This window comes from Clinocottus analis, unplaced genomic scaffold, assembly GCF_023055335.1.
Source record: "Clinocottus analis isolate CAN_PGR_092001 unplaced genomic scaffold, fCliAna1.0.p SCAF_14, whole genome shotgun sequence".
NCBI lineage: Eukaryota > Metazoa > Chordata > Actinopteri > Perciformes > Cottidae > Clinocottus > Clinocottus analis.
Genome location: NW_027175865.1, coordinates 15,224,460 through 15,237,414, shown reverse-complemented (window position 1 = coordinate 15,237,414; position 12,955 = coordinate 15,224,460). Strand labels below are relative to the sequence as shown.

Below are 12,955 nucleotides of genomic sequence, written 5' to 3'. Positions count from 1 at the left end.
AGAAAGAGAGATGCAAAATACAAACAGACCAAAACATACAAAAAGAAAAATGAGACTTTAACTACAAAAATATACAAAACAAAACACTAAACTGATGCAATCTCAATAAAAAAATAAATACATGTTATTGTGTCTGTATATATAATAATTCTATTCTGGATTCTTTACGGTTTATTGATATTTCTTGTTTTTTATTTTATTTCACTATGTGTCGTTACCTGTCTGCTGCTGTAATCTTGCAATTTTCCAACTGTGGGAATAAAAGATTATCTTATTTTATTTCTCAAAGAGGTATTAAGTGACGACAAAGACACGCAACAGGACCACAAAGTAACACATAACTAAAAAATGATGCAAAATGACGACAAAGACACACAAAACAACGGCAATAAGAAGCTAAACAACACTGACACCGGTGCACCTGGTTGTTGGTCCTCCTGCATGTCGGTCCATCTCCTAGGAGGGAACCTCCTCACCCACCAGGACACGAGGCTGATCCACGGTTGCACAACGACAAGTTGATTTAGGATTTATAAAAGTAAATTGAAAACTGTTGCACGGTTTTATAAATCGGAATATTTTTCCCGTACGCACAATGCTTCATTTGTCCGTATATGAATATTCAGTGTGGATCCTTTGTTGAATAAATTAGACTCCTAGTCAGACAATAGTGTTAATTTACCCCACAAATAAAAGCAGGGTTTTTTTCTTCATTTTTCACTCCGATTGGCTCCACGCTGCTTGTGTGGCTGCACAGCACATGTCCTTCTTCGGATGTCTACAAAGACAAACATCAACTCTCACTGCAACAAAAGTCAAGGAACAGACTTTATTCACATCATTTCATTTTTAATAGATCTCTATCATATACAGTACATACAGTACAATATGCTCAAGACAGATTTTTATGGCACATCCATTTTTGTTTTGTACATTTTGCAGTCGCTGGTTTCGTTGTGAGGCTACGGTAAAGAAGTGACCATTGGAGTCTGTTACTCGGGTAGATACAGCAGGTGGATTGACCTCAGTGGGCAAGAATAATGTTGCTACAGCAAAAAAGCACATGCACCGATCAAGTTAAATATTCCACGAGGGAGTGGGTCGCACATCCAGTTACACAGACCGATACTAGAAGGGGGCGGAGTTGGTATGATCTCTTGAAACCCCTCTTTGTTGTTTTTGTCCTGGAATATGCTACAACTGTGGCTACCGTGATCCTGATCCAGCGGTTTGCAGGTTGCACCCAGAAGTCAGTCGCCATTTGAGTTTAAAGAGCTGCCGTTGCTTGCGTAATAATTCAGTCTGGGTTTCCTTTTCCTGCAGAACCAAAACACACGTTCTCCCTCTGGGCCCAACCAGAACCTCGGATATCCAGTAGGAGTGGAGAACGATGGTGCGTAAAAAGGATCTAGTATTCAGGTTTTACTACCGCAATACGACTTTACCGTCAATACAAGTACAGAGCACTGCTAGGAAGGTTATCCACATATGTACAAACTCTGCCGTGTAACTGCGCAGAGACTTGACAAGTGAGTGTGCCTTTTTTCTTTTTCGAGCGCGTTCGAGATAGAAAAATAAAACAGTGATAAGACTAGAAAATACTGTGACGCCGCCATCACACTTTAGTGCCGCTCGGTCCGTTTTCACCCTGTTCTTTGTCCTCATTTGAATGAAAAAAAACCCCACATATTTAACGTAACCCTTTCAGTCAGAATGTCTTTTCCAACGCATAAAATGATTGTCTTGAAAATAAAAAAAAGAAAATTTAAAAAACAATGGTTAAAAAAACAGCACCAGGTACAACAAAAACATGATATGTAACATGGCACTAAAACTCATCAGGTATCCCGTTTTACCAGCGTATCAGAGAGTGATGTAGGTGTGAATGTGCACAAAATGTGTACATACAGTATATACACACACACACGAGTGTGTAAAGGGATGTGAGCACCTCCCGTGTCCGTTCCCGTGCTTAATGTCTCTCCTTTACAAACACCAGCGGGGTTAAAATGTCCCTTTAGTGTTCCCGTTTAATCTGCTGAAAGTGCTTCACATACTTGGCACCCGGTGTCCTCCACGGAGACTTTTTTTTTTGCGTCTCTAAAAATGTGCAAAGTAAGCATTTTGGACTCGCTCACTGTTCTCCATCGCCGCGAGTGTCGAATAATAGGAAACGGCGCAACTGAAGTCGTGGGAAAGCGAGGCTAAAAAGGGGGCGTAGGGATGAGCGTGGAGGAGGAGCGAGCGGCTCTAGATGACCTGGCAGCAGCTGTGTGGGGTGGGAGTGCAGAGCAGACCCTCCTTGGCGCCCCGGTGGATGTTGACGGACAGAGTCTTGTCGCTCAGGGGCATCTGCAGCACCCGGTTCTTCATGTTCCTGTGGTTCTCCCGGGCCAGGTCCAGCTCCCCCAGCCTCAGCGTGCCCGTGCAGGAGCCCTCCAGCAGCGGGTCCGCCAGCGCGTCTCCCAGCGCGGGCTGGTACAGGTTCCCCCTGGGCGAGGGGCCGCCGAGGAGCGAGACCTTATCCAGGCTCCCGGTGGACCCGCCCATGCACATCCTCCACATGGGGCGGTCCTGGGCGTCCCCGGCTACAACGGCCCCGCCTACGCTGGCGCTCCCTCCGCCTCCTCCTCCTCCTCCTCCTCCTCCGCCTCCTCCTCCTCCTTCTCCTCCTCCTCCTCCTCCTCCCGTCAGGTTGTGGAACTGAGAGCTCAGGCACAAGCTCATCAGCTTCAAGCTCTCCACCAGGCCGCTGGCAGCTTTAGGGGTTCCCCTGCCTTGGCCCGAACCGGATCCAGGACTGGCGCAGTTGGAGGGACTTCCCTGCCCTGATCCCCTTTTCTCTCTATCCTCCTCCCTCCCTCCCCTCTCATCCCCATGGCCGCCAGCAGTCGCCGGATCTGGTTCAAGGCGGCTTTCTGTCTCGTCGTCGCTCGACTCCGCGCTGGGGGTGAAAGCGGCCACCGGTGCCGTCACACCGGCGGTTTGGGGCGACGCTGTGAGCGTGGGCAGTGATGGTGTTCTCGAGTTCAGATTGAGGCTGAGGCTGGGTTTGGGCCGGCCGAATCCACGCAGCTCCCTCCTCTCTTCCTCTTCCTCCTCCTCCTCCTCCTCCTCCTCTTTATCCTCCTCGTGGATCTGGTTGAGAACCGGAGCGCTCATACGGGACGTGAGGCGATTAGCAGAGGACGCGGATGAGGAGGACGAGGCTTTGCAACGAAGCACCACCTGAGCAGGAAGCGCAGAGGACGAGAAGCATCTATCTGCCCCTTCTTCTTCCTCGTCCTCCTCCACGCTGAATAGACTGGGACTACGAGGTTTGCAAGGGCCCACCGAGGTCAGAGAGCCCAGCCTGAGGGGGTTGGCGTGGGGCTTTCCCAGAGGCCTGAGGCCCCGCTCCTGGCTCTGTCGCGCAGGATGCTGCTGGCCGGACGCCTGCGTGCGGCTCTCCTGCCGCTGGCTGAGGTCCAGCAGAGCCGTTTTGGGCCTGGGCCCTTTGTGGAGGCTCTCAGCGCTGCGGGCGGGCGACTGCGGCCCCCCGGGATGGGAGATAGTCGGACCCCCCAAGCCGTCACTGACATCCTGGTGAACGTCCACTCGGGTGGGCCAGGACTGCCTGTGGAGGGTTAAACACACACAGAGAACAAGGTTCATCCCACGAGCAAGTTCAGATTCTTATGGAATGGTCTCGTTATGCATCATTTCACGTCAACACCGTGCTGGGGACGGGTATCTGCATCAGTTGTCTGAACGCTGGAACTTTAACCAATGAATTTGCATGACGCAAACACAGCTGAGATAATCAACATGGCGACTGCTCGGCTAATTATAGATTGCAGCAGGCAGCCGTGCTCGGTGCGTGAGATATGAAGCGAACGGGGACTACAGAGCAGATAGTGAATATGCTATTATTATATTGTTTAATGGCTTAGAGTTCAGCATTAGTTCCAGATATCGAGCGGCTAACACCGAAGAGTAAAAGGGTCTGATTGCTTTTTTTGTTTTTGCAAGATTGCAATTTCAGTCGAAGCTAACTTGTTTCATAAGTCTTCTGGAATCTCTTACATCTCTTGAATTCTCGTTTCTCAATCAGAAGACATATTTTATTGTACACATACGGGTCCGAAATACACACTCATGCACAAACGGGACCCTGTAAACACAAAGGGCTTCTGAGCATTGGGTGCGACCAGTCCAGACTCCATACTGGGTCCGTTTGGGGGCTTGAACCAGCGTTCCCAGAGCCAAGACCACGTGGACTGCGCTACTACCGCCTCAAGTTAATGAAGTCATGTCAAGATATTTCAGGCTGTACATCTCTGATCACGCTGCTGATCTGAACGCTCTCTTCTATTCTCAGACTGTCTTTCAGTTTTTTGCTGAAAGGCTTCGTCCGTCCATTCTGCTGTCAAGCTTGTCTTTTGGAAACTGACAGTACACGACCCTGCAGCGGCAGCACTCTGTCCATCTCAAGGAGTGTGTGTCTGTGTGTGTGTGTGTGTGTACCTGAACTGGGCCTTGCTGGGGCTGGGTGATCGTGTCTGGCTGTGCTGCTCCTTCTCCTGCTTCTCCCTCAGCATCCTCTCAGCCAGCAGGAAGTAGGTAGCCGTGATGTGGTTGTACTGATTCGACTCCAGAGCCCTGAGGAGACAGAGAGAGAAATCGATTTGAATTCCAAACACACACACACACACACACACACACACACACACACACACACACACACACACACACACACACACACGGAGCTGCACCAAACCCTGACCGCGAGTCAAAAGGAAGCGACGGAGGGTGGAGATTGCATTTGACACGGCGGCGGCTCAGGGCCGCCCGCCAGCTGGTCGCTAATGGCAATTAAACTGTCGATGACACTCAATTCAGTTTTAGCCGGACGGGTGAACCACGGCGAATTTCTGTGCACGTACTCGGTGATGGCGTCCCGGTCTGCGATGGCCCCCAGCACCATGCGCTGGATGATGGAGCCGTGCTCCTCCTCCGACAGGCTGCGGTGGGACACCAGAGGCGTGGACAGCTTGGTGGCCGGCGAGGGGTCGACGCCCTGAAGCCATTTGTGGGCCCCGATCTCCTCCAGGGTCGCTCGCTTCTTGGGGTCCCTCTTCAGCATCTGGGCTATGAGGCTGTAGGGGGGGGTCACAGAGGGGATCCGCATCAGCGCGGGGGGAACCGCAGACACACCTGGTCTCTAGCTGTGTTTTTAGATACACAGCAATATGCAAAATAGTAGTTGGGATAATAATAATTGGTTCATGAGCTTAAACATTGGCTTTTCTTAAACAAACAATTAAAATCTCAAATGGTAAAATGATTGTGTTGTCGCGCTGTAAACCATCAGTTTACGAGCTGATTGAACTTTGACCCATTGGACTTGCCGTAGTCAGTGTCAGCATCTGTTTTTTTCTGAGAACATGTACGCACATTGTGATGTTCTCACTTTCAGTTTTACCTCCGACTAAAGAGCTTAAGATTAAACTGTTGGCTGGTTAAAACCTTCACAATCTAACGAGTGCTCATGTTTCCTACCTCAACGTTCAAAACATTATGATCACTACTGGTGGAAATAGCAGTCATAAAATGCATGTGAATAGGAAGTAAGACCCAAGTTCTAACAAACCAGAAATTATGACAACTCCTGTGCTCTACATAAACATTTATATGACATTTATATGACTGGATGTTGTAAGCTAGCTGGTAGCCACAAGGCTGCTGATTGAGACGGTGGTTGTGACGCTCGAATACACAGCAGATGCCAAAACCTTGCCAATAATGTTATAATAAAACAGATATAACATAGATATTGTTGCATATTGTCTGAGCCACATTCCCTTTCTGCATCTCTGTTGTCAACTGTCCAATAAAAAGGCAAACATGCCCCAAAATAACCCTCCGTGCAGCTGCTATTCAAGAGCACTATTATCAGTGTTTGCCATTGGGATAATCCTGCAAACAAGCTCTCCACCATAACAATTTGTCTTTGCAGTGTAGCATCGCCGGCTGAATCACACACAACAGGGAGGTGTTCAAACTGAACACACACCGATTCGGACACTTAAAGTCAAAGAACAATATGTGTTTTCAAAGCCAGAGTCTTTCAAACTATGCATTCAGCCTCTATTTTGCCCAGCGCTGCTTTGATGCGTAGCTAAACCCTCCCTGTGTTAAAAATAGAGGGCCGATTTTAAAGGGTGCATTAGATCCACTTAACGCAGCGCTGCATCTCCGGTGGAGCAGGTGACTGCAGCAGCGAGTGAAAAAGCAGGACAGCGGGCCGCTCCTCTCCCTCTCTCTCTCTCTCTTCGCCTCTCTTTCTCTTCACACATCTATAAACATGAAATATGCAGCACCTGCGAGGTACTCCGTCCATCTGCGTGTGGGGTATGCTACTCACTCTCTGCATGCATGGGAGATGTGTGCAGGCACTGTGTATTTACAGTCCATGATCATCGTGAGCGTCTCGCTGTCGTTGGTCTCCTGGAAGGGGGGCTGGCCGCAGACCAGCATGAAGAGGATCACCCCCAGACTCCAGATATCTGCAGGGACACAGCACAGAGGACGCCGTTCATACCAAACATCCTGTGCGTGTACAAAGACGCGAGTGTGAAGGAAGATGGCCTCAGAAATCCCCGCCCGAAAACCCACCAACACAGTGAGGAACACGCTTTCCTCTCTGCTTAAGTGACCCAGATGTAACAAAACAAGAGCTGCCCCCACTCCCCAGTTCAGATGAAGCAGGAATCATATTTGATCATAGACATTTCCATAAATATGCACTGGCTAAGGACACATTTGTTCAACCAAGGGTGAGGCTCTGCATGGCCGCCGGCTTCACACACTCCCACACACACACACATGCATACGCATGCATGCACAAACAGGCGGTTCCTAGGAAAGTGGGTTAACGTGTTCATCACCCCCTCAAAGCTTCATGCAAACTCTCTCTCGGTCCGATTATTCCGTTTTTTTTTAAAAAGAGCAACTTTGTGCTCGGGGGCGTCCGCCGGCGCTCTGGTCAGCCGGCTGGTCCACTGACACACATCCTGCAGCCAGACGCCGACTACGAGCAGAGAGACGGGGACGTGAACAGAAAAAGCACAGTTTCATAGTCAGTGCGATGACCTCTGTTGGGCGAGGACTTTGGGAAACTATTCGAACGATTTGGGGCTTCAAACGCAGAGAGATACGAAGCAGCGGTAAAGGAAGCAGTAGCATCAGCAAAAGCCAGTTGATTTACAATTTATTGAAGCTGCATTCATTGATTTTTTTTTTCTTGGGGCCACTTTGTGGCAGCAGAACGAGCTGTAAACAAAACGTTGATGCATCAGCAGCAACATGAGCATTTATTCTCTCGTCGGGTTTCTGGACAATTGCTAATTGGTTTGTCTGCCATGTGGCTCTGAGCTGGTAAAGTACGGCTGATTTGAGTGGTTTCGTTTTGAGTCTGAGAGTCCAGAATATGTATTAAACAAATTGGCTTTCACTAAAATTGCAATCTTGCAGAAAAAAAAAGCAATCTGACCCTCTTGTTCTTCTGCATTAGCAGCTAAATATCTCGTTAGTGTTTAGCGCTGACTCATAGAAGCTAAGCTGAAAGCTAAAAGCTACCGAGGCTGCAGGGAAAACCAAAACATCGAGTTCAAGGATGCGAAAAGAAGCTCAAAACATGAGGTGAACGGGTCGTGTGATAAGTGTCTGATCTCAAGTGCTCTCATGTGTGCTTCAATGAGCTACTCTGTGACTTCCTTTTCCTGTCTTTTGCCGCGGCGACCCTGCAGAGATCACGATGTGATCAAACCAAAAGTACATGTGTGCGTTTATGTTCTGCCGATGAAGCCCTGGATGCAAACGTGGATAAAACGCTTCACTTCCCCTGAAGTGGACGTCGTCCCGTGAGCATCGATTACCACCTCAATGCTCATGTGACTTGCATTAAAAACGAGTTCATCCTCCCAAACCCTCCTGGTGATCCGTCCTCAAGTCACCGCCATGCGCCGGCAGAGAGGCGTTCGCCGGAGATTCCCATCTGGTGAAGTCGACGTGCCAGTTTACCGGGGGGGTGGTGAGTATTTACTGCTCTGAGGAGCGTCTCATGCTGCTGATGGAGGGAGGAGGGAAACGCCGCCGCCGTCCCCGCGACCATCCTACCCCTGGCCAACGTATCCTAGCAACCGTGACCCCGCTCCCTCAGCACTTGCGTCATCGGTCCGCCGAACTTCCTTCCTCGATAACTTTATTTATAAACCAGATGACCGACGCGTCTCTGGAAAGCGCCGCTTGCGTCGCTTCACGTCTGCCTCACTCGAGATAACGGCGCCGGCTGCTTCTTTTGGCGACAGCTGTGTGTGTAAACATCCCCTTTGCGCCGCCCCGCGTTGCTTTTCAACACCGATTGCATCCCTGAGAAAGCCGGCCAGCACTTCCTCGAGTCTTGACATTGTTCACCCCGAGGGCTGAGTGGGACGAGTTCAGCGTCCCGCCCTGCTGATCATTACACAACATTTCTTTTCCAACTGAATCCTCCCACTTTGTGCGCGTTAAATAGGCACAGATATGCTCTGCATTATGCAAGTGGCCAGGATATGTTTTTCATAATTGCTATTAGGTAACTTAAGTGCAGCCTGTGCTTCTCGGAGACGGAGCATGAATCTATATTTATCTTTTCCATTTAGTGGAGACAAAAAGGAGCCCACGCGCTGCATAGCGTCAGAAGGCAAGAGGAGGCAGGCGTCTTTGCGAAGCGCTTATTAGTCGTTCATCAACTCCCGAAAGTGAGAAAACACGCTTGCATTGTGTTAAACTCCCATTTCCTTCTAATTTTCTGTATGATAACAACATTTTACATATTATTCTATCCCCCAAATGTTCAGAACTTGAAGCCGAGAGAACAATTTAGACCAAACAATTACTGAAAATTATTATTTGCAGGCCCCATCCGGATAACAAAGCATTTAAGGGAATGATGGACACGCTTTTATGTAAAAGCACTCGACACTTTGGATGAATACATCAATGTCGCTTTGCAGTTTGCTGCTGTTAATTGCCTCTGTCAGTAGGACGGATGCAACACCCTCCCTGCACCTTGGATTACTTTTCATCTCAAATTATTTCTCAGCGCTTTCTCCGAAGAGCGACAAATTCCAAACCGGAGATGGCCGCGCGAGGACATCCTCCCTATCTCTCTGCAACAAACCCTGGGCTCGCCGCCACCTGGCACGTCACCGGCAGACCTCAGCACCGAGCCGGCTGTCAGCAGCAGGCACCTGGGCAGCCGTGTAATCCCAGGCCCGGGTTACCTCAAAGCCCCGAACGTCCGACCTCCTGGCCTCCGCTCGGCCTGTTCCACGTCAAACTGCAGCGCCGGTAGAATCACACGGCATTTCGTCTCGCCCGGGTGGATAATCCCCCCGCAATCAAAACATCATCGTCTCGGCCGAATGAACAATGGCGCATGGGCAGAGGAAAGAACACACACACACACGCACGCACAAACGCACACGCACAAACACACACTCCTGACTTGTCATCTGGGTCAAATGCTCAGACGGGCTTTTAACAGGCCAGCTGACCTCACGTGGCCAGATGCGCTCACCATCATCTAGAATACACGCATGCCGTCAAATAACTGCTATTGCTTCACTTTCAATTTATTTTGGGAGCAGCATCTCTGGCGGAGACGAAGGCAGGCAGAAGAAAAACAGCCACCGCGAAACCACTCAGTCCGAAAAATTGAAAATGCTTCTCTGTTGCTCTGACGCAGAGGCCTCTGGGTAGACGGAGGGACGACTGATGCTTTCCTCTCGCTCTGCCTCTCGTTCCTTGTTTCTCTCCCTCTTGCTCTCCAAATCTGCACGCCTCCGTTTCATTTCTTTCCCCATTACAGTTTTGATTGAATATCTAAGCTGCGGCTCCGCCAAGAATTGTTCCCACTACCGACGGGAGCGACGGAGGAAGGTGGTGCGCGCGTGTGTGTGTGTGCGTGTGTGTGTGTGTGTGTGTGTGTGTGTGAGGGGGGTTGCGATGCACGAGAGTGCTGAGGAAACCAATTTCAGCTTGATCAGATATCAGATTTTATTATACACAGGAAGGCCATGACTGTCAATGATCGGAAACCGCGGGCGCGCAATGAACTGCAGGTGTGGGACGGCAGTTCTGCGGTTAAGTTACGGTCTCATTTCCAAACCGCTTTGCTCGGCAACACGATCTCAACTTTGAGCAGTTCTCTCCTTCTTCTAACAGCCGGCTGATAAAACCAGTGTGCCGAGTGCGACGGCGTGTCCCATGAGCACACGCTGGACTACGGACCGGGACGCCGTCCCATCCTCGTGGAGGCCACGGCCGCGATCGGCCGGAGATGACTCACCCACGGCGGGAGCGTCGTACTCGTCCCCCAGCAGTATTTCAGGGGCGGAGTAGGCCAGCGAGCCGCAGGAGGTGTTGAGCGTCTTCCCGGGCTGAAAGCGGTTGCTGAAGCCGAAGTCGGTGAGCTTGACGACGCCCTGCTTCTCGAAGAACACCACGTTCTCCGGCTTCAGGTCCCTGTGCACCACGTGCAGCCGGTGACAGTAGGAGATGGCGTGGACGATTTGGGCGAAGAAACACTTGGCCACCTGGGAGAGGAGGGACAGCAAGCACCAGGGATGAATATCAGGATATAAACAGCTTGAAAGGAACACCCAAAGAACATAATGTTAAGGAACGACGAAGCCTTACTGCGTTTAAGAAGTAGACGTCGTCCACTTTACTTGTGTTTGACTACGTTTTTGAAACCATCTTGGGGTTTTTTTTTGCAACCAGGTGTGACATAAAAGGTCAGAACTCAGTACAACTAGTGACCAAAATGTGAAAAAGTTAACTTTCAGAAAGAGAAAACACACTGAGAAAGAGTTCATGTTGTGAGACCAAAACACAAACAATCCCAAGACCGGACAAGGCTGTCAATCACAAGGTAGCCCCGCCTTCGAGCATACATACCCTGCCCATAATTTACTACATGAACATCCTGTTGTACTTCTCTGTACTTCAACACCATAAACTCATGTTCACAATGTTTACTGAGGTAATATATCAAGTGAGAAGTCGAGTCATTTTCTTTGCAACCAGAGGAGTTGCTCAATGTTAAATGTTCACATTTAAGTCTCTAAAATAAAGCAACTACACGTACTTACTAACCTTAACTTCCTTTACAGAAGACAAATATGCAGTCCAGTAATTCCCCGCAGTGTAACATGCATCAATCTAATAAAACATGCACTTTATTTCACACAAAACCATCTGCAGGCTGCTGTTTGCGCATCTCATTTTGTACCACGAAGGGAACATAGAAAGATAAATAAAAAGCCAGAGTTTCATCCCTTTTCCCTGTTTAACGTGCAGTGTTACAGCTTTCAATGTCAAGCAGTTGCCTCCTGGTGTCTGGAATTGATTAACTTTAAAGAATCGGTATGCGCCATGCATTGGTGAGCATCTAACTACCTTTGAAGTGCCCTTCACTGCATTCCCCCAAAGTAGAGTCGCAACTCAATAAATAAAAAACACAACTACCTCCCAATTTCGCTCCCGAGAGAGTTGATTTTCATCCATTCGCAGGAGAATTCATATTGATGTGATACTCTATTGGTCTCCTTTCTCTTGACCCTTCCTCTACCGAGACTCCGTCCAGGTCCAAGCAACCTCACGGCTACTCCGCTACCCACAATGCCACCCACCTCCTCAGCGAGGCCCCCGTCGTGCTTCATGATGCAGTCGTACATGTCTCCTCCGTCTCCCAGCTCCAGGATGAGGTAGAGCTTGGTGGCCGTGTCGATGACCTCGTAGAGGCGCACCACGTTGGGGTGCTGCACCATCTTCATGCAGCGCACCTCCTGGAAGAGGTGCGCCCGCGCCACCGGGTCCAGCTTGGTCTTGTCTATCACCTTCACCGCGACCTGGAAGAGCCACATCACGATGATTGACATCTGCCCCAATCGACAACTGTCAGCAGCGGATTGTGCACACCGTGGAGGTTATTGACACGTTTTGAGCAGCTTGTTGTTGATGTATTGTGTTGATGCTGCTGTATTGTGTTGTGCACAAACCTGAGCTGAAACCTGAATCTGAGCTTTGAATCCGAGCGTACAAACGTTTAACAACAAATCCGGGATTCAAGATCAATATTTTCTGACCTGAATTTGTTCGTACTGTGCTCACAAATTAGAACTGATGAAAGTCCACAATACACCTTATAATTGCCTGCTTATTAAAATGGCATTTATTTTGAAAAAAAGGCTTTAATAGGTAACAATATTTAGTCACGAATGTGTTGGCCAAATGCATGAAATAGCTATGAAATAGAGGCCCGTTCATCCTCATTCATCGCAGTCAAAATGAAAATATTCATCTATAAAAACTGAGTGTGCCAATCTTACAATGGATTATATGAAAATATGCATATTGACATGTAACAGTTTGGAGTGTCATTGTTTTAATTGACGATTTAGAATGATTCTGATACACACACACACACACACACACACACACACACACACACACACACACACACACACACACACACACACACCAGTCCAAACTCATCCACATCCACAGCGCTCCCTCTCTGAGCAGCCGCCTCAAACAGAAACATGGCGAGCGCTTCATGTTGCGTCTCGTCGGGGGGGAAACGCCTCGGGCAACAACAAGAAGATGTGACGCTCAAACATTCACTCGAGCCGAGACGAACGCACTGCGTGGGCAGATCGATCCGCTCATCTCACAGGAGGGACATTACTCAAATGTCCGTGTTGCTAGTCACCCTCCTCTGGTATGTCTGTCTCTAGGGGTGAGTAATCTCCTTCAACACGGAGGACATTCAATCACTGGCACCGGAGCATTCCTCCGGCGTGCACCGACACGGACGCGCGTACCTTTTCCCCCGTGAATACGTGTCGGGCCAGTTTAACCACGG

At 49.3% G+C, this 12,955-nt stretch overlaps 1 protein-coding gene across 2 annotated transcripts in view; it reads right to left on the bottom strand.

Moving 5' to 3' along the window:
* Positions 1–842: 842 nt before the first annotated feature.
* Positions 843–12,955, bottom strand: part of LOC137785215 (SNF-related serine/threonine-protein kinase-like) — a 15,776-nt gene continuing 3,663 nt past the window's right edge. For both annotated transcript variants that reach the window (XM_068576328.1, XM_068576329.1), the window contains exons 2-8: positions 12,915–12,955; positions 11,721–11,939; positions 10,376–10,622; positions 6,407–6,548; positions 4,926–5,138; positions 4,507–4,641; positions 843–3,616 (exon numbers count right to left, since the gene is read on the bottom strand). The exon at positions 12,915–12,955 is cut by the window's right edge. In XM_068576328.1, coding sequence (XP_068432429.1) covers positions 2,251–3,616; positions 4,507–4,641; positions 4,926–5,138; positions 6,407–6,548; positions 10,376–10,622; positions 11,721–11,939; positions 12,915–12,955 — 2,363 coding nt within the window. In that variant the 3' untranslated portion in view covers positions 843–2,250. The remainder of the gene's footprint in view (positions 3,617–4,506; positions 4,642–4,925; positions 5,139–6,406; positions 6,549–10,375; positions 10,623–11,720; positions 11,940–12,914) is intronic.